The sequence below is a fragment of the Sciurus vulgaris genome (genome assembly GCF_902686455.1).
Source record: "Sciurus vulgaris genome assembly, chromosome: 2".
Classification (NCBI taxonomy): Eukaryota; Metazoa; Chordata; class Mammalia; order Rodentia; family Sciuridae; genus Sciurus; species Sciurus vulgaris.
Window position 1 is genome coordinate 178,033,515 of NC_136462.1, and position 25,902 is coordinate 178,059,416.

Consider the following 25,902-nt stretch of genomic DNA (forward strand, 5'->3'; position numbering starts at 1 on the left):
CCCTTTCTTAAAACTTCTTCAGTGCCTCCTCATCATTCTTAGATCCTAATTCTTGTTTTTTTTTTTTTGTACTGGGGACTGAGCCCAGGGCCTCATGTATGCTAGGTGAGTGCTTTACCACCGAGCTACATCTCCCCCTCCCCTTCCCCCTGCTTCTTCTTCTTCTTCTTTTTTTTTCTGTACTGGGATTGAACCCTGGGGTGCCTAACCACTGAGCCACATCCCTGGCCCTTTTAAAATATTTTACTAGAGACAGAGTCTCTGAGTTGCTAAGTGCTTTGCTAAATTGCTGAGGCTGGCTTTGAACTCATCGTCCTGCCTCAGTCTCCTGAGCGGCTGGTGTTACAGGTGTGCGCCACCCGGCCTGGCCACCCCATCCTTCTTTAATTTTTAGATTTTGAGACAGGGTCTTGCTACCTTGTCCAGGCTGGCCTTGAACTATTATTGATCTTCCTGCTCAGTCTCCACAGTGGCTGGGATTCCAGGCATAAAGGCCCAGCTTTAGGCCCAAATTCTTAATGGCTTAGCAGACACTCTGGGGGCTCTAGCCTCATCTCCTACCACCAATCTCTCCCGCTCTCTGCACTCCCCTGCACTGGCTGTGGTTCCTTGGCAGACAGCATCCATTCCCACCCTGTCGCTGTGCTTTCCTGTGCAATAGGTGCTAGAAAGCTAAAACTCCTTCACAGCTAGGGCTTCAGCCATTACATGTATTTGCATGAGATCTGGAAGGTGGGAGGAGGGTAGGCGGAGCCAGTCACAGCTTGGGCTGTTTGACTTGTAAGTTCAACTTTACATTGCTTAACAATGGGGCACTGTTCTGGGATTGTATCATTAGATGACACTGTAGTGTGAACAACCTGATTCCCGACCACCTCTCTTATTTAACTCTTTATATATCCTTTTTAACCTCACTTTAAACCTTTTTTTTTTTTTTTTTCTTTTTCTTTTTGCAATGCTGGGGAATTGAACCCAGGGCCTTGTGCTTGCAAAGCAAGGACTCTACCTAGTGAGCTATCTCCCCAGCCCTTAAACACTTTTCATGGGAAGTTATCCCTGGCCCTTCAGCCTGGACCAACTTTCCCTATTAAAACAGAGATTTTGCCCTGTATGTTTCTTTCAATGCATCTGTAGTAGTGGGGTCACTTGGAGCTGAAGCCACCTTGCGGGTCTGAAGCAACTGGTCCTTGCCCACCCGCAGGAAGGATTTCAAGTGAGTCACACAGAGTAACAGGCAGGAATTTATTAAAGAAGGTGAAAGCTACAGCAAGCCAAATGGGCCATCCCAGAAAGTGTAACTCCTCCAGGCTTTGGGTCCCTTTGTTCTTGACTCATTCTTTCATACCCCATCTCCTTTTGACTGATAAGTGGTTTTTTATTATCCTGTTTTGTGTAGCCCTCAGCAACATTTCTTTGTGAGGGTCCTGATGCTTTGGCTTGGTTTTGGGTTTTGAAATAAGTTTCCCTAAGGGTTATAATTAACTATGGCTGGAGGAGGCTGTCTAACATACCAGTTCCTATTTTCCAGATGTTTGTCTGCTTTGATAAAGTTCCTTGTTAATTCCCAGTGCTGTGACTTATATGTGTGATGTCCTCCCTGGAGTTACCTCCCTTGATCATTCCCCCCTACCCACCTGCTCATGGTTGGCCACCTAACACATTAACAGTCGGTGAGAATACATTCGATTCTAGAACAAGGGCTCCGAGCCCCAGGGACTTGCTCCCTGCAGCATTCCATTGCTGAGAAAGGGGACAGAGTTGGTGCTTCTCGCGCACGGGCTGAAAGAGGATTGAAATGGAGGCGGTCGCGACAAAATCGCCATTCTTAAGAGTCACCTCTTCTTGGTCTTTTCCCTCCACAGCTGTGGCCCGCAGCCGGGAACATGCGGTGTGCTCTGCGGACTCTTGCTGCGTGGACACCTCTTCCCTCTTTTTCCTGCTCTCACTCAGCCTGTGGGTTCCAGTCCAGATGCTGCCTCCTAGGGAAAGCTTGCTGCAGCATTTCTATACGGGTTGGTGGGTCTTTTCCCCCAGGACAATTTTTTTTTTTTTTTTTTTGAGACGGCAGGGTGAGGTGGAGGGTGTCTTGCCAAGTCGCCCAGGCTGGCCTCTGCTGCGGTCACAGCATGTGCCGCGGTGCTCAGCCCAGTATCTTAAAGTGCTGTGCGTGATGCGAGAACCGCCCGCTGGCTCGCCTCCCGGGCAGCGCCTCTCGCTCAGGCAGCTCTGCAGCGGCTGCAGGGGCCCAGCTCTAAGGGCCCTCGGTCGGCGTGGCGCGGACCGGCTAGTCAGCCAGCTCAGCCGAGCTCCCGGCGAGCCCACGAACACTGAGGGATTGTCACTTGGGGGCTGCGTGACCAGGAGAGGAAGCCAGGGAGGTTGCTCCGCGGCAGCCCGGCTGGGTCCCGGCCGCGGCAGCAGGCCTCAGCGGATCCTGGGGGGATGGGCGGGAGGCCGTTTCCCCCTCGGCCACTCCTGCAGAGTGGGGGCGGAGCGGGGAGGGTCCTTCCACCGTGGCGGCGTCCTGGCACCGAGCCAGTTTTAGAGGGGGTGGGGAGCACGGTGAAAGCTGGCTTTCTCCGGGCCTCCGGCCTCCAGGGCTGTCGGAGGGAGGGAAGCCGCTGGCAGAGGAGGGGAAAAAGGGGGAGCCGGGAGGGCGGGCCTGGTTGCTGTGGGACACAGGAAGGAGAGGGGCTGAGCTGGCCCTGCGAGGCAGGAATCCCAAGAGCCTAGCAGGCCCTGAACTCCAGAGCCGCTCAAATCACTGAGCCAAAGACTGCACACGCTGGAAAATTTTTAACTCTATTAGAGCTGGAAAGTCCTTTAGAGAGCTGTTTCTAGGGCCTGCAGGGAACTGAACCCAGGAGTCCAGAGACCCGGACCTTATTCTGCCCACAGGCCCAAATGTCTGGGAGAGTAGTTTGGAAAAAGTGCCAGCTCTCTTGAGATATTGTCCCAGTTCCTACCCCAACCCCTTTTCCCTTACAGCTGGAAGGGATGGCATTTTTCTGAACGCCAGGAATGCTTTGTATCCCATTAATGGCACTTAAACTAACTGCCACATCCCGTCCCCATCTTCCCCACTGGTTTCTAATCCCCCTGAGGGTAGTCCAGTCTCACTCATGCCATTCACGACAGTGACATACAACCTGGCTGCCCGCCAGAAACGCCTGGGGGTGCTTGCTTGGAATATTTCGCTCCAGTGATCCAGCCTTTGGACCTGGGTTAGGGCTTGAAACTCGAGTGTTCACAGTATGCCGAGGGACCGCGGATGCGCTGAGCTTAGTGAGAGCTCCAGCGGGCCTGGCATAACACAGCAGGTGCGCAGTGCTGCTGGGGGTAGGAAATACACTCCAGGATAAAGAGTGTGGAGGGAGAGGCACTGAACTGGGTCTGGGTAACCGTGCACCTAACACTGTAGAAGGAAACAGCTCACCGTGATAGCAATACAAAAGATAAATATTTATTTAGAACAAACTTTTAACAATTGATTTTACATTCTAAGCCACAAGGAAATAGCAAAACATATAGCAAAAGAAAGACAACTAAAAGCAGTGTACTGTCTTTTCTACTTTAACTTGATAACACTTAGCTGGCCCATGCCCCCTGGCTTGGCCTTCCCAAGCACGTTACAGTTAACACTCATAACTCTGGTCCAACGTCTTCCCCTGAGAGTCAGGAGGTTGTAGATGAGCTCCAGCTAGCTCCTTCTCTAGGGTTCCTAGCTACTGAGGCTAAGGTGCAAATGTAAACCTTTGGTAGGTGTCTTTACTCAGGGGCACCCCCATTTCTCACTGGTGGCAATGAATAAGGAAGGAGGAGGCCTCCAAAGGGCCTGGCACATTTCATTCAGCTATGATATCCAGGGAGCAATGAAGGCACCATGGGGCTTGTGCCGTGGTCCCTTCCCTATCTCCCAAGTATTCAAAAACCCCTGCCAAACCTTCTCTTTCTGTTCCCTTCCCCAGATAGCTCAGCTTTGCTCTGGGTTGGTCACGTGGAGAGATCAGACTTTCTGGGCCCTCAAGTGTTGAGGAAATTGTTGTGAAGTGTGAGAGGTAGTGGGATGAGCACCGGGCTTGGGGTCAGGGGACTCTACTATGGGCTGGCTCTGGCACCAGACAGCTATGCGACTTTGACCCAGTCATTTAATCTCCTTGGGTATGTTTCATCTGCTGAAAACCCAAGGAATTGGTATAAACCAACTCTTAGGTCCTTTCCAGCAGGAAAAATTCTGGATTCCATGATTCTATGAAAAATGGCTTCTGAGCCACCAGAAGAGCTGTCACAAAGTCCATGCATTTTTACGCCATAAGAGAGGCCCTCCGCCACCTTTCAGAGCTTATTGATTCAGATTATATACACTTCTAACAACACTGGTTCCACAAATTCTCAGACCACAGAGATTAGAAGCAGCAAATTAAAAAGGGGACGGGGAAGAGCTGCAGAAGGTAGACACTCTGACAGAAGCCACGGTCAACAATGTTTTCAATTCAACAAACACTGATGGAGTGCCTGCCGGTGTCGGCCCCGCACCGGAAGCTGGGCCATAAAGTTGGGCAAAGGCAGCCCGAAGGGTGAAAATCCCGGGAGAAGAAAAGGTATGGGGGAGAGGGCAGTAAAAAAACCACAAGAAAACAAAATAAAACAAATCCCCCAAAACAAAAAAAAAAAAAAAAAAAAAAAAAAGAAAGAAAGAAAAAAACTCCAAATACAAAAAGGAAAATAAATTTTAAAAAAAGGGGAGGGGCGACATATCTGCACGCTACATTTCTGGTAAGAGCCACCAATTCAGAACAGCCTGAAATGGAGTAAACTCGGTTTAAGAAGGCATAGAGAGATGTCTCTGGTAGGTTTTAAAAAGATCTCCTTCAAAAACGATAAAAAATGGTTTAAAAAAAAGTTTTGGCACTTAAGAGGGGTCAGCTGGCTTTGCGTTCACCCTGGCAGGCGGGCGGGTGTTCAGTGCCCCGCCACGCCGGTTAGCTGAGCCGCCACCGAATTGTGAACTGCTTTGGGACACTGGGCAAAGGCGTGTCCTCGCTTGCCACAGAGGTTGCACACGATGCCCTTCCGGCAGTACGGGCTCAGGTGCCCCTCTTCCCCACACCTGAAGCACCTGTCCTGCGTGCAGCTGCCGCTCATGTGGGTCCGGGAACCACACTTGAAGCACGTCTTGGGCTGCCCCTTGTACCAGCTGTACCCCCTCTCGGCCCCCAGGAAGAAGGCCCCCGGCAGGTGCCTGACCCCGCCCTCCCCCTGGCGCAGCTCGATCTCGCACTTGTACTCCCCGGTCCAGATCCCAAACCTGTCGGTCACTTTCACGGGCACCGCCAGCACGTCGCAGTGGCGCTTGAGCCAGGTCACGATGTCCTCCACGTCCACCGTCTCGTTCCGGAAGAGGATGAAGAGCGTCTTCAGGCTGGACTTGCTCCGCCCCAGCACCACGAAGTTCTCCCAGCAGTCCTCCTGCTCGCGCTTCTCCTCGTAGACGCGGAGGAACAGGGCCAGCTTCTCGGCCGAGCGGAAGCTCACGTCGAACTCGCGGCTGCCGGGAATCTGGATGACGGCGTAGATGTCGCTCGGGTCCATGCCGATGGAGCGCAGGATGAGCGCGCCCACCACGAAGTCCCGGGTCGGGCAGGCGCCCTCGTCTCCCTGGAAACAGATTCGCACGAGGAAGCGACCTTTGCCCGGGCCCGCGGCGGCCGCCGGCTCGTCCTGGAGCGGCCGCTCGGCCGCGTCCTCCGCCGCGCCGGGCCTGGGGGGGACCGCCATGGCCGCCCCCGCCTCGGCCTTCTTCCTCCTGCCCGGCTCGGCTGCGCCCTTCTTCTTGCGGGGGTCCGCCGCCTCGGCGGCCGGGTCTCTCCGGCGGCCCTTCGGGTCCCCGCGGCCGGCCGGGGGGAAGTCGCTGAGGCCCGGCGCCGCCAGGCCCGCCGGGGCGCTGAGCCCGCCTCCCGCGCTGCCGCCGCCTTCTTCCTCGCGCCGCGGCGTCCGCGATTCGCGGAACTCGCCCTTCTTCTCGGCCAGGTTCTTCACCACCTGGGCCCAGCCCATCTTCTCGCGGGTGCCCTCGGCCTCCTCGCCGCGGGCCGCGGGCCGCGCGGGGGGCAGAAGCTGCGGCCGGCCCCGCTTCCTCTCCTCCTCCGCGCCGCCGCCGGTGGCCATTTTACCTCCTTCCCAGCATCCTCCACTCGCTCCCGCAGCCAAGGGGCGCCCATCGCGCGCGCCCGCCCGCCCGCCAGGGGCCGTGGGGTTTGGAGGGTTTTTTTTTCTTTTCTGAAATTCGATGCTTCTCTCCCCCGCCCCCCCGCAGGAGTGTTTACGTGCGGCGCATATTGGCCGGCGCCGGCCGGAGCCCCGCAGCGGCCGAGCCTGGTTTCCGCAGCGCCGGCTCCGGCCCCTCCTCCCGCGGCGGGACGGGGAGCTCGCCGCGGCCCTTGGCCCGGGCGCGCTTGGCAGCCTCTGGCCTCGCTCTCGAGGATTTGGCATTTCGCAAGCGGTCCTCGATGCTTTCATTCAAGCCGTGTTGTTTAACGGCCCACAGCCGAAGGCGGGACAGTGTGGAGGGAGCGCTCGCTGATTTTGTTTTTTGATGCCTTTTAAATTTAAAAGCAAACACCAAAGCCCCACTTAGCCGTCCCTTCCCCCAAAGTGAACCATGATGCATAATGTTCCCCCTCTTAACGTTGGATTATGAGCATTTGGAAACACACACAAAAAGAATTTTAGCGGGCATTTTACTACTTTTACAACTTTATTTTTAGCTACTGGGAATTGATCAAAGGGGTGCTACACTCCCAGTCCTTTTTATTCTTTATTTTAGGACAGAATCTCGCAAAATTGCTGAGGCTGACCTCCAACTTGGAATCCTCCTGCCTCAGCCTCCGGAGTCGCTGGGATTACAGGCATGCGCCACCGCACCTGACAAAACTCACTAAGTTTTATTGTGCTTAATCCCATTATCCATTCTTCAGTCCTTATTTTTTGGTATATTTTGCGTATTGCATTTTTATTTTTAAGTAAGTCATATTGCATTTTTATTCTTAAAAAACCTTTCTTGTACTTAGGCCTATAATTCGTTGAGTGCTTTTTAAGTGCCCCATATTGTGCTGAGCATACTACTTGCAGGCTTTAGCACCCGGACTTTTGGAAATATAATACCATGAATATACTCATTTTACAGATAAGGAGGCAGTAGTTTGGAGAGGGGTTTGATCACTTGGTAGTTAGGCAGTCCCATGTGTATGTAACTTGTATTCTTTAACTTGTATTCTTGGAACTTGTAATCTTTCCTTCTGACACTGTGGATCAAGAACTGTTTACATTAGACTGTACAGGAAATCTTGTCAGCTGGCAGAGCCCCTGGCTCAAGTTAACACAGATCAGCATCTCTATACCCTCCTTGCCTGTCTGAACTGGTGTTTGATTAGTTTTGGTGGTTGAGAGATGGATTTAACACCACCTTTTGAAGCCTTTGGTTTCTTTAGCAAATCTGTGACTTCTGGTGTCCTTCCACTTTTCATTTTTATCATTTTTATTTATTTATTTATTTTTTGCGGTGTTGGGGATTGAACCCAGGGCCTTGCAAGGCAAGCACTCTACCAATTGAGCTATCTCCCCAGCTCCCACTTTTCACTTTTAGTGAAAGAAAAGGTAGGTTGTGGAGACCCAGGTTTAAATCTGGCTGCTTCAAATCTCAGCCTTGAAATACCGGACCAATGACCACAGCTTGTGTAGTCTCTCTCAATGTGCTCATCCTTAACAAAGGGATATTAATATCTACTCCCAAAGGACTAGTAATATGTTAATAACTACTAACCTAATATATTTATATATTCATGTATTAATATCTACTCTAGGGTTCAGAGCCTGGTCCAGAGTGGATTCCTAGGAAAGGGTAACCTTCCTTTCTTCCAGTGTTGGAGTCTTTCCTGTTTCTCTTCAACATCTTCCAAATTCTTACCTTTTTTTTGGTAGTATGGATTAAACCTATGGGGCATTCTTATCACTGAGCTATACTCCCAGCCTTTTTTATTTTTTGGTAGCAGGGATTGAACACAGGGTGCTTAATGACTGAGTCACAGTCCCAGTCTTTTTTATTTTAGATAGTGTCTTGCTGAATTGCTGAGGCTGGCCTCAAACTTGCAATCCTCCTACCTCAGCCTCTGGAGCCACTGGGAGGGGTTATAGGCATGTGCCACTGAACTGGGCCCCTCAGCCTCTCCTTTATTGTTTTTGCTGGGTGTGGGTGGGTACCAGGGACTGAACTCAGGGGCACTTGACCATTGAGTACATTCTCAGCCCTATTTTGTATTTTATTTAGAGACAGGGTCTTGCTGTGTTGCTTTGAGCCTTGCTTTTGCTAATGCTGGCTTTGAACTCCTGATCCTCCTGCCTCAGCCTCCTGAGCTACTGGGATTACAGGCATGCTGCACTGTGCCCAGCTTCCCCCACCCCAAGCCCTTTTTAAAAAAAATATTTTGAAACAGGGTCTTGCTAAGTTGCTTAGGCTGGCCTCCAACCTGAGATCCTCCTGCCTCAGCCTCCCATGTTGCTGGGATTACAGGTGTGTACCACCACACCCAGGTGGTTTTTAGTATTTTGAGTCCTTATTACTAGCTTATCATCTTTTCCTTTGCCCCCAACTCCAGGTACTGGTCTCAGAAAAGCCAATAATCCCCGACCCTTGTGCACTTGCACTTGCCAGTTCCCTGGCTTTGCATCCCTAGGTACCCCCTCGTCAGCATCACCAGAGACGTCTGGCTCCCGGGTCACACTCCCACTCTCTTGTTCTTTCTTCTTGCCTGCTCAAGTCTTCCCTTGGGCAGGATATTTCCACACCAGGCGGAATCTGTGTATTTTAAATAATTCCTTATGATATTTTCCCCCTTTGTCCGGGTAACAGTCACACTGAAAATCCACAAGAGTCAAGGTGAGGATCCACTGTGGCCAGATTGTCCATTTCTAAAGAACTTGAAATCTAGTTTCTTCTTTTATGGGAAACTTTTTTTCTCCTTATGATTCTTTCAGCTCTATCTGGATCGTCCCTGTAAGTTTTGCTATTAGGCTACTAACTTCCAGGAAACGATGGCATTTTAGTTGGAATCACATTGCATTTATATAGAACTGGCATTTTATAATGTCAAGTCTCACCACCTATGACCCTACTTCTCATTTATTTAGATTTAAAAAAAATTTTTTTTAGTTGTTGATGGACCTGTATTTTATTTATTTATTTATATGTGGTGCTGAGAATTAAACCCAGTGCCTCACACATGCTAGGCAAGCATTTTACCACTGAACCACAACCCCAGCCCTAGATCTTTTTTTTTTTTTTAATGTATTTTTTAGATCTTGATAGACCTTTGTTTTATTCATTTATTTTTATGCGGTGCTCAGAATCGAGCCCCAGGCCTCACACATGCTAAATAAGCGCCCTACCACTGAGCCACAACGCCAGCATCCATAGATTTTTTTTTTTTTTAAACAAATTTCAATAGCACAGTTTTTTCATAAATATCTCTAATAATTTTGGGATTCATTGCAAGGTGTTATATGGATTGCTTGCTATTGTAAGTGAAATTGTCATAAATGTAAATATATTGTTTGTTGGTGATAGAGGAAACACAATTGAATTTTGAGTACTAACCCCTTATTTGGCAACAAAGGTGAAATCTGAAAAATTTTCAGTGGTCTCTCTCTGCTGCCTTTCCGTGCTGCCATGCACATGCACATCCTGGCCGATGCTCTCAAAGCCGCCACGGTGCTAAAATGAGAGGTGAATGCCAGGTGCTTACTCCCATGCTCCAAAGTCCTCGGCTGGTTTCTGACTGTGAGGAGGAAGCGTGGTTACATTGGCAAACTTGAAACCACTGATGATCACAGCTGGGAAAGTGGTTGTGAACCTCACAGGCAGGTTAAGCCGCAAGGAGTGATCAGCCCCGGAGTCCGTGTGCAGCTCAAAGACCTAGAAAGACGGCAGAGTCACCTGCTCCACTTTGTCCGTTCAGTTTCATCCTCTTGACAACCTCAGCTGGCATCGTGGACCATGAAGAAGCACGATGAAAACACAGGAGGGACAATCCTGAGATTCTTTTTCCAGGGGTGTAAAGCACACATACAAATAAAATGTCTCAATGGAAAAAAAATTCCAGTGGTTTTGGAATCTGCTTTTCTATGTTGACAATCCTATTGTCTGTGAATAATGAAGGTTTTGTATTTCTTTTTAGATTTTATGCTTTTTCTTGTCTTACTGCATTAGCAGGACCTCCCATACTCAGCATATTTTTGGACATTTTTACATTATCTCTGAAATCTTTGAAAAGATCGGACTTGTGGATTGGGTGCACTCAATCCTTTTAATTTTTTTTTCCAGTACTGAGCTGAACCCATGCCTGTAACCTGAGAGACTTGGGAGGCTGAGGAGAATGACTGCAAGTTCGAGGTCAGTCTGGGCAGCTTAGTGAGACACTGTCTCAAAATAAAAAATATAAAGGACTGGGTGGTAGCCCCTTATCATGTGCAAGGCCCTGGGTTCAATCTCTAATACCACAAAACAAAAACAAACCAAAAAACCCAGGACAGACAAATGTGTGCAGTCTAGGTCTGATTAATAAGTTTGCCATCTTTGGCTAAAGTACCATTATTTCTACTTTACACAAGAGTCTGAGATGTAAAGAGAACTGTCTCAGGACTGTCTCTGAGATCTTGGAGAGCTAGGCCCTGTCTTGCTATCTTCACAGACGAGTGCAGTGAAGACATACGTGCTCTGTAAGTACTTAGTAAGTGAGAGCTAGTTTCTGAATCGTTAGGAAGCTCACTATGCTATTTAGGAATAACTGAATGGCAGAAAATTCTAGAGTAATGGAAACATAAGAATGAGATTTATTTCTGTCATAAGTCTGGAGGTACACAGCTCAGAGCTGGTATTGTGGCTTCACAGTCTTGGGGACAGGCTGGAGCCAGGCAGACTTGATTGGTTCTCTCTCACACTTCACCTCACACATGTTGGAAGGCAAGGCCACCTCATCTTGCCCAGCTACAGTCAGGAAGGAGAGTCCATCAGGTGCTCACAGTACAGAAATGCGACTCAAACAGGTTTAAGTGCAGACAGTCTCTATCTTCAATCTCAGTACTGACAACAGCTTTGATGTTACAACAAGTGATCATCAATGGCCCCTCAAAAGTGTTTTGGCCTTGATAATAAGGGCAGCATTTTTGCAAATGTTTAAGTGTATTTCTAAAAATTGAAAATTTTTATTTTGAGACAGGGTCTTGCTAAGCTACTGAGGGTCCCAAACTCATGATCCTGCCTCAGTTTCCCGAATTGCTGGGATTTCAGGCACGTGCCACCATGCCAGCTGGGAGTTTACTTCTCTTTGACAAAAGAGCACAGAATTTGGCAGGCAGGGTAGGCAGGTAATTCTACACTGCAGAACTGTCAGTGGCCCAGGTTCCTTCTATTTTGTTCTTCCATATGTAGACTTCAGTAGGATGTTTTTGGCCTGCAAGTCTCAGAAAACTCAAAATGATTCACCCAGCAAGATGATTTGCTATTTGATCATGAGTAATTTCTAGACAGGTGACAGGGTTGGCTAACTTAATGACCCAGAAATGCTATTAAGGAAGAGGTTTCTCCAACTTCCCCCTCTCCCATTCTCAGAATGTCCTCTTTGGCCAGCTCTTCTCAGAGTTCCACAATCCAGGAATCCTGGGAAGACATGACAATATTTACTAGCAGATGAAGGATGGTTTTCTGCCCTGTCTTTTTAAAAGTAGACCTCTCACCCTGGGTCCTTGGTCAGACTTTGATTGCCTGTGACTAGATCTATAATTGGTAAGGGAAATGGGCTCACAAAGCCTGTCTCAGACCAGTTTTAACTACTGGAGCTGGGACTGGGGCTGCGGCCACCTTCTCTAAGGCAGATGCATATGGATAAGGTCAGGGCTCATTAGTGGGGATGAGGTAGAGGACAGTTGTTGGGTAGGCTACCACCCGGCTCTACCACATATTGCTACCTGCTATTTTTAAATGCTTTCCCGGCACAGAGAGCTTCCCAGGCAGTGTTGTGGTACAGTGGCTCTGCAAATAGCAGTACCCTGAACAGTGACTCCCTCACCTTCGGGGCAACCACGAGGGGCCTGGGTAGGCAGAATGCCTCAGCTCATTGCTTTGCCATCGCAGCCTTTTGTTTACATGGTGTAAACATTCTCCCACGACTTTGACTTTTTTTTTTTTTTTTTTTTTTTTTGGTACAGGGGATTGAACCCAGGGGTGCTTAATCACTAAGCCACATCCCCAACCCCTTTTATTTAGAGACAGGGTCTTGCGAGGTTACCTAAGGCCTCACTAAGTTGCTGAGGCTGGCTTTAAACTTGCAATCCTCCTGCCTCAGCCTCCCCAGCCTCGGGGATTACAGGCATGCACCACTGCCCAGCACTTTCTCCCATGATTTTTAAGAGGTGAGAAGCTGGTGGCACATGCCTGTAATCCTAGTGACTTGGGAGGGAGAGGAAGGAGGATCACAAGTTCAAGGCCAGTCCAGCAACTTGGGGAGGTCCTAAGCAACTCAGACCTTGTCACAAACAAACAAACGAACAAACTGGCTGGGGATGTAGCTCAGTGACAAAGTACCCCTGTGTTCAATTCCCAGTGCCGGTTAGAGATGTCTATTAGATCCCCAAGTGGAGATGTCAAGTAGGTGGTTGGAAGGATATGAATGGAATTTAGGGGAGAGGTTTGGGCTGGAGATGTGAGTTTGGGAGGCATCTGAATACAGATGACATCCACAGCCATAACCCTGGAAGGGAGTATGAATGAAGTTAAGAGTGGGCAGAGAAAAAGAGGAGAGGGCTGAGACTGAACCCTGGGATGCTTTAATAGAAGAAGAGGAGGAGCCAGCAAAGGAGACTGAAAAGAGAGTGACTTCCTGGACACCATACTAAGAAAATAGTTCAAGGGAGGGAATAATCTGCCATGTCCAATGCTGTAGATAGGCCAACTGAGGTGAGGTCTGGGAAGTGATCAGGGGACTGGGGAAAGTGAAGCTGACAAGGGTAGTTTCAGTGGTGAGGTAGGGAGTGAAAATCCTGAATTTGGGAGAAAGGAAAGGGAATCAGGCAAACCTCTTAGGAGTTTTGCTGTAAATTGAAGCAGAAAAGGGGGACAGCTGGAGAAGTGGTCCTTTTTTCCCCCCTTCCGATCCATGGATGAACCCAGGGTCTGTGCGTGCTGGGCAATCGCTCTATCAGAGCTACAGTCCCACCTCTCACTCTTTTCTAATAGAAGAAATGAAAATATTTTGGTATACCAATGGGATGATAAAAAGGACAGGGAAAAATGCTGATGCAGGAGAAAAAGGGGACAAATGCTGGGCTTATGTCTTTGAGAAAATGACAGCGTGTAAGATTAGGAGCAAAAGTGTAGATCAGGTCTTAGCAGGCAGTTTACATAGTTAAGAGAAGGGGGCGGCAGGTATGGCTTAGTGGTGCGAGGCTTGCCTAGCATCTGTGAAGCCCTGGGTTTGATTCCCAGCAACACACACACAATCACAGTTAGGAGAAGGGAGGCAAGTGGAAGGATAAATGAAATGTGAATTTGTGTTTACTAATCTCCACGATTTTCGATTTTCTTGTTGAAATAGGAAGCAAGGTCATTAACCTGGAATGAGAATGAGGAAGAAAGTGATGGAAGTTCGATAAGAGTGGAGAAATATAATTCTTTAGGATTGCGGGTGGGGCGAACTGAGAGATATTTGAAACCCAGCTGGCATGAACGCGGGGCGTACTACCCATTACCAGGCGAGATTAGTCCCCCTAGGCACTCCGTAGTCGGCGTCGCATTTCCTTGGAGACCGAGACGCAGGAGAAGGCACCCAGTCTCTGGGAAATTTGATTGGCCTGGGTTGCCGCGATCCGCGCTGAGGCAAAAAAGCTGGAGAAGCCGAACAGGCACCTCAGAGATCAAGGCCCCACGGACTCACGACTCTTCTCTTCCCAATGGCTAACGACTTTCGCCGGTAAGGAGAAGGGCGCGGGGGTAGCGGGGGTGGAGTGCGCACGCGTACCCCTTTGCCAGCCCCGCCCGCCACACTGGCCCCGCCCCTCTGACCCTTGGTCCCGCCCTCTCCCCGCCCACACCTCCCTAGCCCCGCCCCGCTCACTCTGGCGGTCTCCCCCGCTCCCCTCGGCTGTGGTACCTGGTCAACTGCGGTAGTGGGGTTGAGACTTCACGCCAGTTTCAGGCGCGTTGCTTACAGCTTCTTGGCCTGGGGATGATGGAAGTTCTTTCCCGTCTCAACTCTTTCCAGACGCAGCCGCTCTGGGGGTCAGTCCACACCCAAGTTCCACGTTCTGGTGAGTCCCGGAGGGCTAGGGCGGGAACCGGGGTTTCGCTGATCCTGTGGTCCGCCTGCCTTCACCTCCCACGGTCGTGACTGCTCCGCGTAGTTGAGTCTGGAGACTTGAATTCCAGTCCCACTGGTGTCACACTTCTGCTGTGGGACCCGAGCAAGGCTCTGAAACTCATTTTTCTCCCGTCGCTACTTTATCAGAATGTAAGGGTATATTCATGTCTGCTAGTCTGGTTCCCTGAGAGGTGGGTAGTGGGGTCTTTTCCTTGCCTCCCGTTGCTTACATTTCTTAGCACCTAACAGCCTGGATGTGCTTAGTAAATTCAGGCAGACCGATAAAATTTATGGAGCACGCACTGCACTGCGTCCTTTAAAAATACCATCTTTTGGAATTCTTGCATCAACCCATAGAGTTGGGTTGTGTCATTAGATCCATTTTACAGATGAGAACTTAGAGAGCTCTCGAGGCTTAGAGAGCTAAAGTCACTTGCTTGTGGTCATAGATACGTGTCAGGGGTGGAGTGAGACTTGAATTCACCTTGCTGTGTGACTAACTGTGCTATATCTGCTTGGATTGTGTTCCATGGCAGTGGTCCAAGCAGAACATCAAGTCATCTACTCTACCTCCACTTGGACAAGCCAGCATCCACACTAAAAGCAAAACGAAGACCTTGACTAAAGTCCAGTCAGGTAGGTAAAGGCATTTGGGGGCTGATGTGGGTGATGGGGACAAATTAGCGTGACTGCTCCTGGCCCTTGGTCACACTATTCATAGTAAGATAGGTTAACTGATGTAACAAACAGCCTCCAGGTTTCAAATATTAATATAGAAGCTTATTTCTTATTAATGTCAAAGTGCATTTGAAGATCTGAGGATAATCTATTCCATGTGGTCATCCATTCTCCTTTGACCTTGTAGCTCTGATATATTTTATAAGGCTTTTAAGTCTCTGTTGGATATTTCTGTGTCTAGCTGGCAGAAAGGGAAGAGAGAGGTCAAGAACATGAATGGTTTGGTGGGTCTGGGGGCCCAGACTTGAGGGGACCCATATAATTTCCACACATGTTTCAGGGGCCATAACTCAGTCACATGACTCCCTAACCATAAGAAAAAAATGGGAAATGTAGTCCAGCTGTGTGTCCAGGAGGGGGAAAAAGACAGGGTTTGTGAACTCATGGGATCATCTCTGCCACGTCATTGACATGCTTTCCAGGAAAGTTCTGAGGCTTGGGATCAGGCAGATGTGGGTTCAGATCTTGGCTTTGATATTTACTCACTTGGGAAAGTCATTCATCTCACTGAGCCTCAGGCTTCTCATTTGTGAAATGGGGATACCAAAAGGTTTATTTTGAGAATTAAATGAGAATATCCATGTAAAACATTATTGCTCAGCCTTATCATACCCAGGGTTCCTTTTAATAACAGATGTTTTGAAATAATTTCTTTTGAGTATCCTGAATGATCTTATAACCTGCCTCTATACTCTGCTCACACTTCCTCACTGCCTCTGAGTGAGGAACAGAAGCTCAGTTCCCTGGGGCAACACTGATATCTACTGATGATGGGTGCAGGCGGAGGCTAGGTTCCCACTGGGCTCTGCTGACCTGTGGGAAGAGGGAGGGAGTGAAGCTCAGAGGTGACAAGTCTCACCTTGCAGCACTTTTTTCAGTGTCCTTAGTGCTAGATGGGAGTAGTGGCTAGACTTCCTGCTGGACCCTGTGATGCTACCCTCAGGGGGAGTCAGAGTACCTCCTGCTTCTGCCATGCTGCGGCTAGAAGCTCAGTTGCCCAACCAGCTCCGTCAGCGCTATCCCAGTTGAGGAACAGAGCATCACCAGACAGGGGTGAAGGATCCGCTCCCTGCTGTATGCAGCCACCTCTACCCAGCGAGAGGAAGGGAAGGCATCCATACAAATATGCCCCACTGATTTTTGAAAAAGGTGCAAAAACAATTCAGTAGAGGAAATAATTCAGATGATGTGGAGCAATTGGACTTCTGTAGACAGAAAGAATGAACCTCATGTTTTCCAGACCTCATAGTCCCAGTCCCAGACTTAAGTCTCACTACTTAATAAAAAATTAACTCAAAATATGAATGTAGAAGTGACATAAAAATTAAATGTAAAACATAAAATGTTAAACTTAGAAAAAAGCAGGAGAACACAATCTTTGGATCCTGTGGCTGAGTGAAGAGTTCTTAGAGATCACACCAGCAGCTCAGTTCACAGAAAAATGGACAAACCAGGCTTCATCAAAATTAACAACTTTGGTTCTGTGAAAAAAAAAAAAAAAATTTAACCTTTATTTCATTTATTTTTATTTTTATATGGTGCTGAGGATTAACCCAAGGCCTCACATGTGCTAGGCAAGTGCTTTACCACTGAGCCACAATTCCAGCCAACCTGTCTTTTTTTTTTTTTTTTTTTTTTTTTGTGGTACTGGGGATTGAACCCAGGGGTGCTCTACCACTGAGCTATATCTCCAACCCCTTATTTTAGTTTTTATTTTTAATTTTCTTTGTTTTTTTGGGTGCTGGGGATCGAACCCAGGGCCTTGTGCTTGCAAGGCAAGCACTCTACCGACTGAGCTATCTCCCCAGCCCCTATTTTTAATTTTGAGACAGGGTCTCACTGAGTTGTCCAGGCTGGCCTCTAATTTGCAGTCCTCCTGAGTCAGTGGAATTACAGGCATGCACCACTGTGCTGGGCATGAAAAACCCTTCTAAGTAAATGAAAAGACAAGCTACAAATTTTGGAGAAGATATTTGCAAACCATGAACTCTCAAAACAGTAAAATAGACCATTCAATTAGTGGGCAAAAGACATGAAACACATTTTACCAAAGAGGATTTGCAGATAGTAAACAAACACATGAAAAGATGTTCAACATCAGAGCCATTAAGGAAATGCAGATGAACCACCATGAGATATCACTGTGCACCTATCAGAATGGCTAAAATAAAATAGTGATAACATCAAATGCATATAAGAGAGGAGAAACTAGATCGGGCATAAATTGTTGGTGGGGATATACAGTGGCTCAGGAAATGGGTCTGGTAGTTTCCAGCTAAATTCAACATGCAATTCCCTTATGACCCAGCAATTGCACTCTTGGGCATTTATTCCAGAAAACTGAAAACCTGTCTTTGAATGTTCATGGCTTAGCAGCCTTTTTAATAATACTCCAGTCTGGGTTGGGCATCTCCAAACCCAGATATCCTTCCACAGGTGAATGTTTAGACAAACAGTGGGACACCTGTACCATGGAGTGCTGTTTAGCCATCACCAGGAAGAAGGTTGATGCATTCAGCAACTCGGATGACTCTCCAGAGAGTTCTTTTGAATGAAAAAGCCAACCAAACCTTACATACTGTATGATTCCCCTTATGTAACACTCTGGGACTGACACAGTTAAAGAAATGGAGAACAGATTAGTGATTGCCAGGGGTTAGGGACAGAAATGGGGGGAGTGGTAATGGGAGGGAAATGGGTGTGGTTATAAAAAACAGAAGATGGGATCCTCGTGGGTATGGAAGTGTTCTGTCGGTACCTTGCCCATCTTCATGTCCGTATCCTGTTTGGGATATTGTACTGTACTTGTTGAAGATGTTTGTTGCCAGTGGGAGAAACTGGGTAGAATGCATGAAAGATCTCTCTGTAATATTTCTTAAAACTGCATGTGAGCACAGTGTAGTGTGGCACACATGTAATCCCAGTGACTCAGGAGGTTGAGGCAGGAGGATCACAAGTTAGAGGCCAGCTTCAGCAATTTAGCGAGGCCCTAAGCAACTTAGACCCTATCTCAAAATAAAAAATAAAATAAAATAAAAAGAACTGGGGATTGGCTTAATGGGAAAGCACCCCTGGGTTCAGTCCTTAGGAGTAAAACACCCCCCAGAATAAACAACAACAAAAACTCAAATCTGCATATGAATCTGAATTTATCTCAAAATAAAAAAATTAATAAAAAAAAAGATAAATCATGGCCACTTAGTGATGATGAAAATAAGAAAGTAAGTATTATTAAAGCTACAAATCGGGCTGGGGATATAGCTCAGTTGGTAGAGTACTTGCCTTGCAAGCACTAAGGCCCTGGGTTTGATCCCCAACACCACAAAAAAAAAAAAAAAAAAGCTGCAAATCTTCCTTAAGCATGTAGGAAGATTTAGAATCTTGCAATTTTTATAAACACTTGTAAGAGGGATTTTGGAACTTGGTTAATTAAATTTCCCTAAACCTTTTAAGCCACATTAAAAAATTTAATATTTTCATTTTCAAATAGGTCATGTGTGTGATTAACAAAAACCATTGGGTATTTAAATAATTCTCTAATAAACAAATTTCTAAATATGGGTAATCTTATGTTCTGAAAGTTTCTGTAACTTATACACTTTTAATTAGTGTCTTAAATCTTTTCAACTTTAAAGCAAAATCTCATTTATATCTTTAAAAATTGGAATCATGAGATTAATCTATTAATCATTTTGTCTCTTAAACAATACAATTAAATTCCAGATATGTACAGATAATTCATACATTTGACAAAAAGTTAATTTACTTCACCATCTCAGTTCTTAATGCTAAAATATTCCAGGATTAAGGATCTTGATCTTTTCTGGGCTTTTAAATTTTTTTTTTTTTTTGGTGCTGGGGATTTGAACCCAGGGCCTCATGCATGCCAGGCAAGCACTTTACCACTGAGCCACATCCCCAGCCCAGGATCTTGAGTTTTTAAAAGAAATAATTCTTTCCCCAAACGAACTGGGTTGTACCTGGAACAGAGATTTTGGTGGAGACTGAGAAAGGAGCTGTAGCTGCCTGGGTGATTTGTTGAGTGTTAGTTCAGGACAGGCCGTGAGGAAGCAGGGACTCTAAGGGCCTGCCCTCCAAATGCCTTTATTCCTTGGATGGGCAGAACTGCAGCTTAATAATACCTTTGTCCAAAGCCGTGGTCACCACACTAGAAATAATAGTGTACCCAGCATGGAAGATGTGGCAGGCACTGTTCCAAACACCTTACGGCATAATCACTTATTTAGTGTTCCAGACAACTCTAAGAGGCAGGCATGATGATTCCCATCTTACCCATGGAGGCACCCAGGGATGGAAGTCATGTGACCTGCCGGGTCATTTTGCTCTTGGAAGGCTCTCTCTTCATTAGTTTTTCTTCACCCCAACTTCACCTGACTATTCCCATCAGCTTTAAATTGGTATGAGACCAGGGATTTAGAGCTGGGCCTGCCACACTCTGGTCTTCGTGCTGTCCCCTGCTGCATCAGCAACTGGCAGAATACAAAAAATGGGCGTTTCCCATTCTCTTTCTACCTGGAAGGCTGAGAGTTTACCTTTCATGGAATACAGTGCATCTCTAGCTCTCTATTAAAAGGGCAGATGCTCTATAGGAGCTCGCTATGAAAGGGATTCTGGCCCTGGCCACTTGCTCTTGCTACCCTTGTCCTCCCCTCTGTGCATCCTGTGGTCACTGCTTCCACTGGGCTTGTCTCTCCTTTACACCAAGGCTCAGAGCGGGGCCTGGGGACTTCTCGGAGGGTGTGACTTCCTCTTCTGTCTAGCATCACCTTATAAGGCTGCGAAGGGGTGTGGGCCTGGGGCTGCATTCTCTGGGAGGATGGACCCTCTTTCTTTCCCATCTGTCTCCAGCAATGTACCACAAGCCTGCTGTGTTGATGACAAACCAGCCGAAGGAGCCAGAGGACCTGCACCAAAGGGAGAAGTTCAACCCTCGGAAGATGCAGGCCAAAGTCCGGTTCATGAGGGTATGAGGAGAGGCTTTCCACCAACCCCTGGCCCAGGGAGGGGTACCAGCAGGCTACAGCAACAAGCTCTGAGCACCTTGGGGGGCTCACTCCTGCCCCACAGCAGCCCCCTGGGCACGCTTATTACTCTGGTTTTACAGGTGGGGAAACTGAGACACGGGACGATAAATGACTTGTATGAAGTCACCCAGCAAGAAGTGGGCATGCTAGGGGTTAAAGCCAGTTAAAACACTTGCCCTTGTGATTAGATTCAGGAAAACAATCAGAATCAACTTTGTTTTGGTGCATTAGGAATACAGTCTAGTGGCTTTTGAAGAAATTTCCAGTATGTTAACCGCTCATGGACAGTGAACCCTGAAGCAAGGCATAGGAGCTTACTATTAAAATGTCCAATCAAGGGGCTGGGGAGATAGCTCAGTTGGTAGAGTGCTTGCCTTGTAAGCACAAGGCCCTGGGTTCAATCCCCAGCACCCAAAAAAAAAAAAAAAAAAAAAAAAAAAAAAAACCAAAATGTCCAATCAACTGATAGCATCATAATTAATCAGTTTTCCCATCATGGATTGTTTTGTGACTTCTTTTATGATCTGGACAATATTTCAAAGTATGTGAAAATGATTGAAGAAAGAGGAGTCTGTAGTATTCACAGCAGAAAGTAAAACACTAAGTACTATAAATAGTACAAAATACTGCAGAAAATATATATATATATTTTTTGTACCAGAGATTGAACCCAGGGGTGCTTAACCACTGAGCCACCTCCCCAGCCCTTTTTATATTTTATTTAGAGACAAGGTCTTGTTAAGTTGCTTAGAGCCTTGCTGAGTTGCTGAGGCTGGCTTGCACTTGTGATCCTCCTGCCTCAGCCTCCTAAGCTGCTGGGATTACAGGCGTGGCTACTACATCTGGATAGAAGAATTCATACTTCCTCGAGAAGGGTTTTTTGTTGTTGTTGGTGGTGTTGTTTTTAAAGTTCAATGAAAGATGACCATAAAAGAAGAAGGAAAATGTACTTGCTTTGAAACCACTTTCCCACTTCAGCCTTCAGTTTTGCAAAATGGTTTAGAGGGGGCTCAGCATTCTCAAAAAGGAGATTCTCAGTTTCTGATGTTACTTTTATCCTGACTTTATAAAGGTTTATATGTTTTTGTCTGACACAGAACACGAATTTAGACAATTTGGCTGTGAAACTGGTGCTCCTAACCAGCTGGTAACACAGTCTCTCAATACTTTCTCCTCGTTCACTTAGTCCAAAAATATTTATTGAGCACTTACTATGTGCCAGGCCCTGTTTGGATTGTGGAGACCACCGGTGATGTGGCCCCTGACCTTAGGGAGCTGACAAGCTCTGGGGGGGACACAGATGGTAATAACCAAGGCAGAATGTGATGTGTGGTGACCATGAAAGCTCTAGGGAAGCCTAAGAATAAGAGTAGGGGGCTGGTGAGGCCCAGGAGGGGGTGGCAGTGACTGTGTTAGATGGGGTTCTCCGGGAAGGCTCCTGAGGTGCTCGACCTCAGGTCGAGACCTGAAGGAAGTAAGGAGGGAGCCATGTGGACATTTGAGGGAAGAATGTTTCAGGCCGAGGAACCTCAAGTGCAAAGGCCCTGGGGTTGGCATGGCTGGAGTAAGGGATGGTAAGGCCAGATGGTGTGTTGGGGGAGAGGGATGTAGGGCCCTATAGGCATGATTAGCCCTTGAGTTTTTATGCAAGACTCTGGGGGATTTTGAGTTGAGTGAGGATGGGACCTGATTTAGGTTTTCACAGGAGTTCTTGGGCCACTGCTGCCTTATGGAGTATGGACTCAGGGCGAGAAGGAAACAAGGGAAGGGAGCAGAAGTTGCCCAGGTGGCTTGTTGTTGGAGAGAGAGGTTTTCAGCTCTGTCCCTCAGCGTCCTTAGGGCGACTGGTTATTCCATCTCCAGTTCTTTAGAGAGTGCGTAGTATGGACTGTGTGACAGGGCATACAACCACTAACGAGGAGCTGAGAGCGTGTGTAGTCACGGGGCTGAGCCTTTGTTGGGAGACATCATAAATGAACTAAAGGCCCCATGGAATGGTTACCCATTAATTTACCCTACTCCAGGCACTGTCTCATGTGCTGGTGACAGAGCCGTGGCAAGACATACCTGGCTGTGGTATGCTGGGAGAAGGAGGCCAGCAAGAAGATAAAAAGAAAAAGATGATGTTAGGTGATAAGTCCTAGGAGAAAAATAAGCTGGGAAAGGCAGAATTGCAAGTTGAGATAAGGATCAGAAAGGAAAACAAACAAACCGGGTTCTGCATTAGCTCTGGTGATCAGACAGCTGCTTTGTAGAGCAGAGATCATTAAATTCTCTTTATCAGACTCACTCAGGAGTGGGATGTGTGTTAATTATGCAGATACCTGATGCCAGCCCCCGGGGCGCAGGCTCAGTGGCCCTGGGGCTTGAAGATGGATGTTCCTCACAAGACCTTTGTGGCGCTTTGGTCTGGAGATGCGGGGGCAAGATGGCGGAGTGGCTAGCAGCCCAGACTTTGAGGACAACAGTTCTGCTGTGCTATGTGTGACCTTGGGTGTGCTACTGAATCTGGTCCTTGGGTTCCACTTTAGAAAGTGGGGCTAATAATAGTCCCCTTCAGGACTGCTGTGAGGTGACTGGTGTGAAGTACAGACGATAGCATTGTTACTTTGTCATGCCAGGAGTACAGGCGCCGAGGGCCAGGAAGGGGTCATTTCTGGCAAAGGACAGGGAAAGCAGGAGGAAGAGGAGGGCTATAAGAGAGAAATAGTTGTGCCAGGGCTGGAGGCCCCGAGCCAAAGCTGTTACCAGTATTGATCATGAGTGCACCTGGGCGCTGCCACTGAGTGACTTGACTGCGAATTTATCTTCTTTCTTTTCTTGGCGGGGGGGATATTGGGGATTGAATTCAGAGGTGATTTGTCACTGAGCTGCTGCATCACCAATCCTTTTTGTTTTTATTTATTTATTTTTTTGAGACAGGGTCTCACTAAATTGTTTAGGGCCTCACTAAGTTGCTGAGGCTGAACTCAGACTTGGGATCCTTCAGCCTCAGCCTCCCGTGTGTTGCTGGGATTACAGGTGTGCACCACCACACCTGGCTTCCTTTATGTTTGACAGCAGTTCTCTGAAGCAGGTATTAGTTACTAGCAGCTTTAGAATGAGCATAACCAAGTTTTAGAAGGTTAATTAACATGTCTAGATTCCCCGAGAAGGTAAGTGGCAGAGATGGGACTTGAACCAAGGTATGTCTCAACCTAACATCTAAGTCATAGTCACTACAAGAAGTGTTTCGGCCACTTCTTGAAGTATTAAGCCCACGCAGTTCTTACCTTAGTGTAGTGGAAAGACACTGGGACTCAGAAGTCACCCTTGCTAATGCCAGTACTAGCATTTCTTGGCTGTGTGACATTGAGCAAATCACTTAACCTCTCTGAGCTTAGTGAACCTTCGCTTACCAGCAAAATAGTCAGTGAACAGGGCTGCTGTAGGTTGAACTGATCCCACGTGCCACCTGCAGAGCAGGCCTCCGTGGTTTTCCTGGCACGAAGTAGGCCTGCAATGTTAAAAGCCGTTGATAATAAGTGCACCTTTATTTTATTTAGTCGCTAATGAACTGTTTGCCAATTAGTGGTAACATGTCACCACCTGTAAGATGCGTGCCCACTTCAGAGGTGTGATGATGGGAAAGTGTGCATTTCGGATCGGGTGCAGGGGACACCCGCGGCGCCCCCTTCCAGGCGCAGACCGCAGACAATGTGAACCGCCGCGGCCCGGCTCGGGCCGCCTTTACCCCGGGAGGCAGCAGGGGGCGGGCGATGGCGGCAGGGAGCGGTGCCCAGGTTCCCGCAGTGTGGCCTCCCTTCGCTGTCCGCTCCGCTCCCCGCAGGCGATGCTCAGGAACCAGCGGAGCTTGCTCCAGGAGCTGTGCCACCACAAGCACTTCCTCAGCACGCTCGGCGACGAGCTGTTGAGAGCCATCCAGGACACCGAGCAGAGCACGGCCCTGAGCGTGCGCGCCATGCTGCAGCAGCAGGACACCCTGACGGTGAGCGCCAGCCCCGCCTGGCCCCTCTGGGCCCCGCGCAGGCGCCGCCTCCCTCCGACCAGCTTCTCGAGCACGCTTCGCCCCACCCGCCTGGGCTTTGGGGGCTTTGGGGGCTTTGGGATCCAGGAGCCGCCCATCCCCAGGCAGCCAGAGCTCACTAGCCGGCCTGTCCCCTGCGCTCTGTCAAGTAGGGCACAGCCCCGGGAGGGGTGGCGGCTGGCACACGCGGCACCCGTGAGAGGTGGCTGCCTCACCAATACGGACGCCAGCAGCCCTTGCACGCGGCAGCCCTGTTAGGCGGGCGCTGTTATTATCGCATTTTACAAGTGACCAAATGGGAAGGCTGAGTAGCTTGCTGCGGGCCACCCAGCCACCCAGGGTCAGAGCTGCAGTTGGAACCCAGGCACTGGCACCAGGATCTGGGCTCTTTCCATCCTGCTCCTAGGAGAACCCTCAGCCCAGTGGTGGCAGGTAGGGTCTGTGGGTGGAGAATGACCTTGTGGAGAATGACCTTGGGGAGAAGCCTGGAAGCTTCCTCCGCCTCCTCTAGGGGAGCTTGGTGACACTGGTGAGAGGGCAGGAAGCTCAGGGGGACCCAGGAGTATGGGCAGGGGAAGAGTTAGAGAAAACGGTGGAATGAACTGCTGTCCCTCCTCTGGAATCTGTCTCCCTGGGGAGGAGGGGACTGAGCACACGGAGTCTATGAGAGGAAGAAAATCCAGACTCGTTGTTAGTTGCTGGGGCTGCCCTGGTGGAATGCTCTAGACCACCTGGCTTCCACACGCAGGCGCAGGCGATTTTCTCACTTCTGGAGGCTGGGAGTTCAGAATCAAGGGACCAGCGGGCTTGGTCCCCTGCTTCATCTGGACCAGAGCTTGAACCCAGGGGTGCTCTGTCACTGAACTGTGTCGTGTCCTCCCCCGCCCCTGCAAATGTATTTAGTAAAAACTAAATACATTTTTTTAGTTGTTGATGGACCTTTATTTTCTTTCTTTATATGCGATGCTGAGAATGGAACCCAGGGCCTCAAACATGCCAGGCAAGCGCTCTGCCACTGAGCTACACCCCCAGCCCATTCCCCCGCCTTTTTTAAAAAAACTTTTTTTGGTTGTAGATGGACACAGTACCTTTATTTATTTTTGTGTGGTGCTGAGGATCAATCCCAGGGCCTCAGGCATGCTAGGCAAGCGCTCTGCCACTGAGCCACAACCCCAGTCCCAACCCTTTTTATTTTTTATTGTGAGCACAGTCTTGCTAAGTTGGCTAGACTGGCAGAATTTGACATCCTCCTGACTCAGCCCCCCAAGTAGCTGGGATCCCAGGTGTGCGTCCCTATACCCAGCTGGCAGGGTTGGCTTCTGGTGCGACCGCTCCTCCTGGCTTGCAGATGGCGGTCTTCTTTCCGTGTTCTCCCAGGGCCTTTCCTCTGTGTACAAGGAAAGAGAGCCCTGGTTTCTCTCTCTTTTCTTTTTTTTTTTTTTTTTGGTACTGGGGATTGAACTCAGGGGCACTCGTCCACTGAGCCCCATCCCCAGCCCTATTTTGTATTGTATTTAGAGGCAGGGTCTCACTGAGTTGCTTAGCGCCTTGCTTTTGCTGAGGCTGGCTTTGAACTCATGATCCTCCTGCCTCAGCCTCCCGAGCTGCTGGGATTACAGGCATGCGCCACCACGCCCGGCTGCTTTCTCTGTTTATGAGGACACCAGACCTATCGGTCGAGGCC

General features: G+C 48.5%; 1 protein-coding gene across 5 annotated transcripts in view; it reads left to right on the top strand.

Annotated features, from left to right (window-relative positions):
- LOC306654554 (uncharacterized protein C20orf96) overlaps nucleotides 1-25,902 on the top strand; it is a 52,486-nt gene that overhangs the window by 19,556 nt on the left and 7,028 nt on the right. The window contains exons 2-6 of one of the 5 annotated variants that reach the window (XM_079128319.1): nucleotides 13,647-14,021; nucleotides 14,313-14,358; nucleotides 14,945-15,044; nucleotides 20,016-20,131; nucleotides 24,021-24,179. In XM_079128319.1, the coding sequence (XP_078984445.1) occupies nucleotides 14,002-14,021; nucleotides 14,313-14,358; nucleotides 14,945-15,044; nucleotides 20,016-20,131; nucleotides 24,021-24,179 (441 nt within the window). In that variant the 5' untranslated portion in view covers nucleotides 13,647-14,001. Of the gene's footprint in view, nucleotides 1-13,320; nucleotides 14,022-14,312; nucleotides 14,359-14,944; nucleotides 15,045-20,015; nucleotides 20,132-24,020; nucleotides 24,180-25,902 lie in introns of those variants that run through there. The other 4 variants (XM_079128318.1, XM_079128320.1, XM_079128322.1 and 1 more) reach the window with 4 other exon arrangements.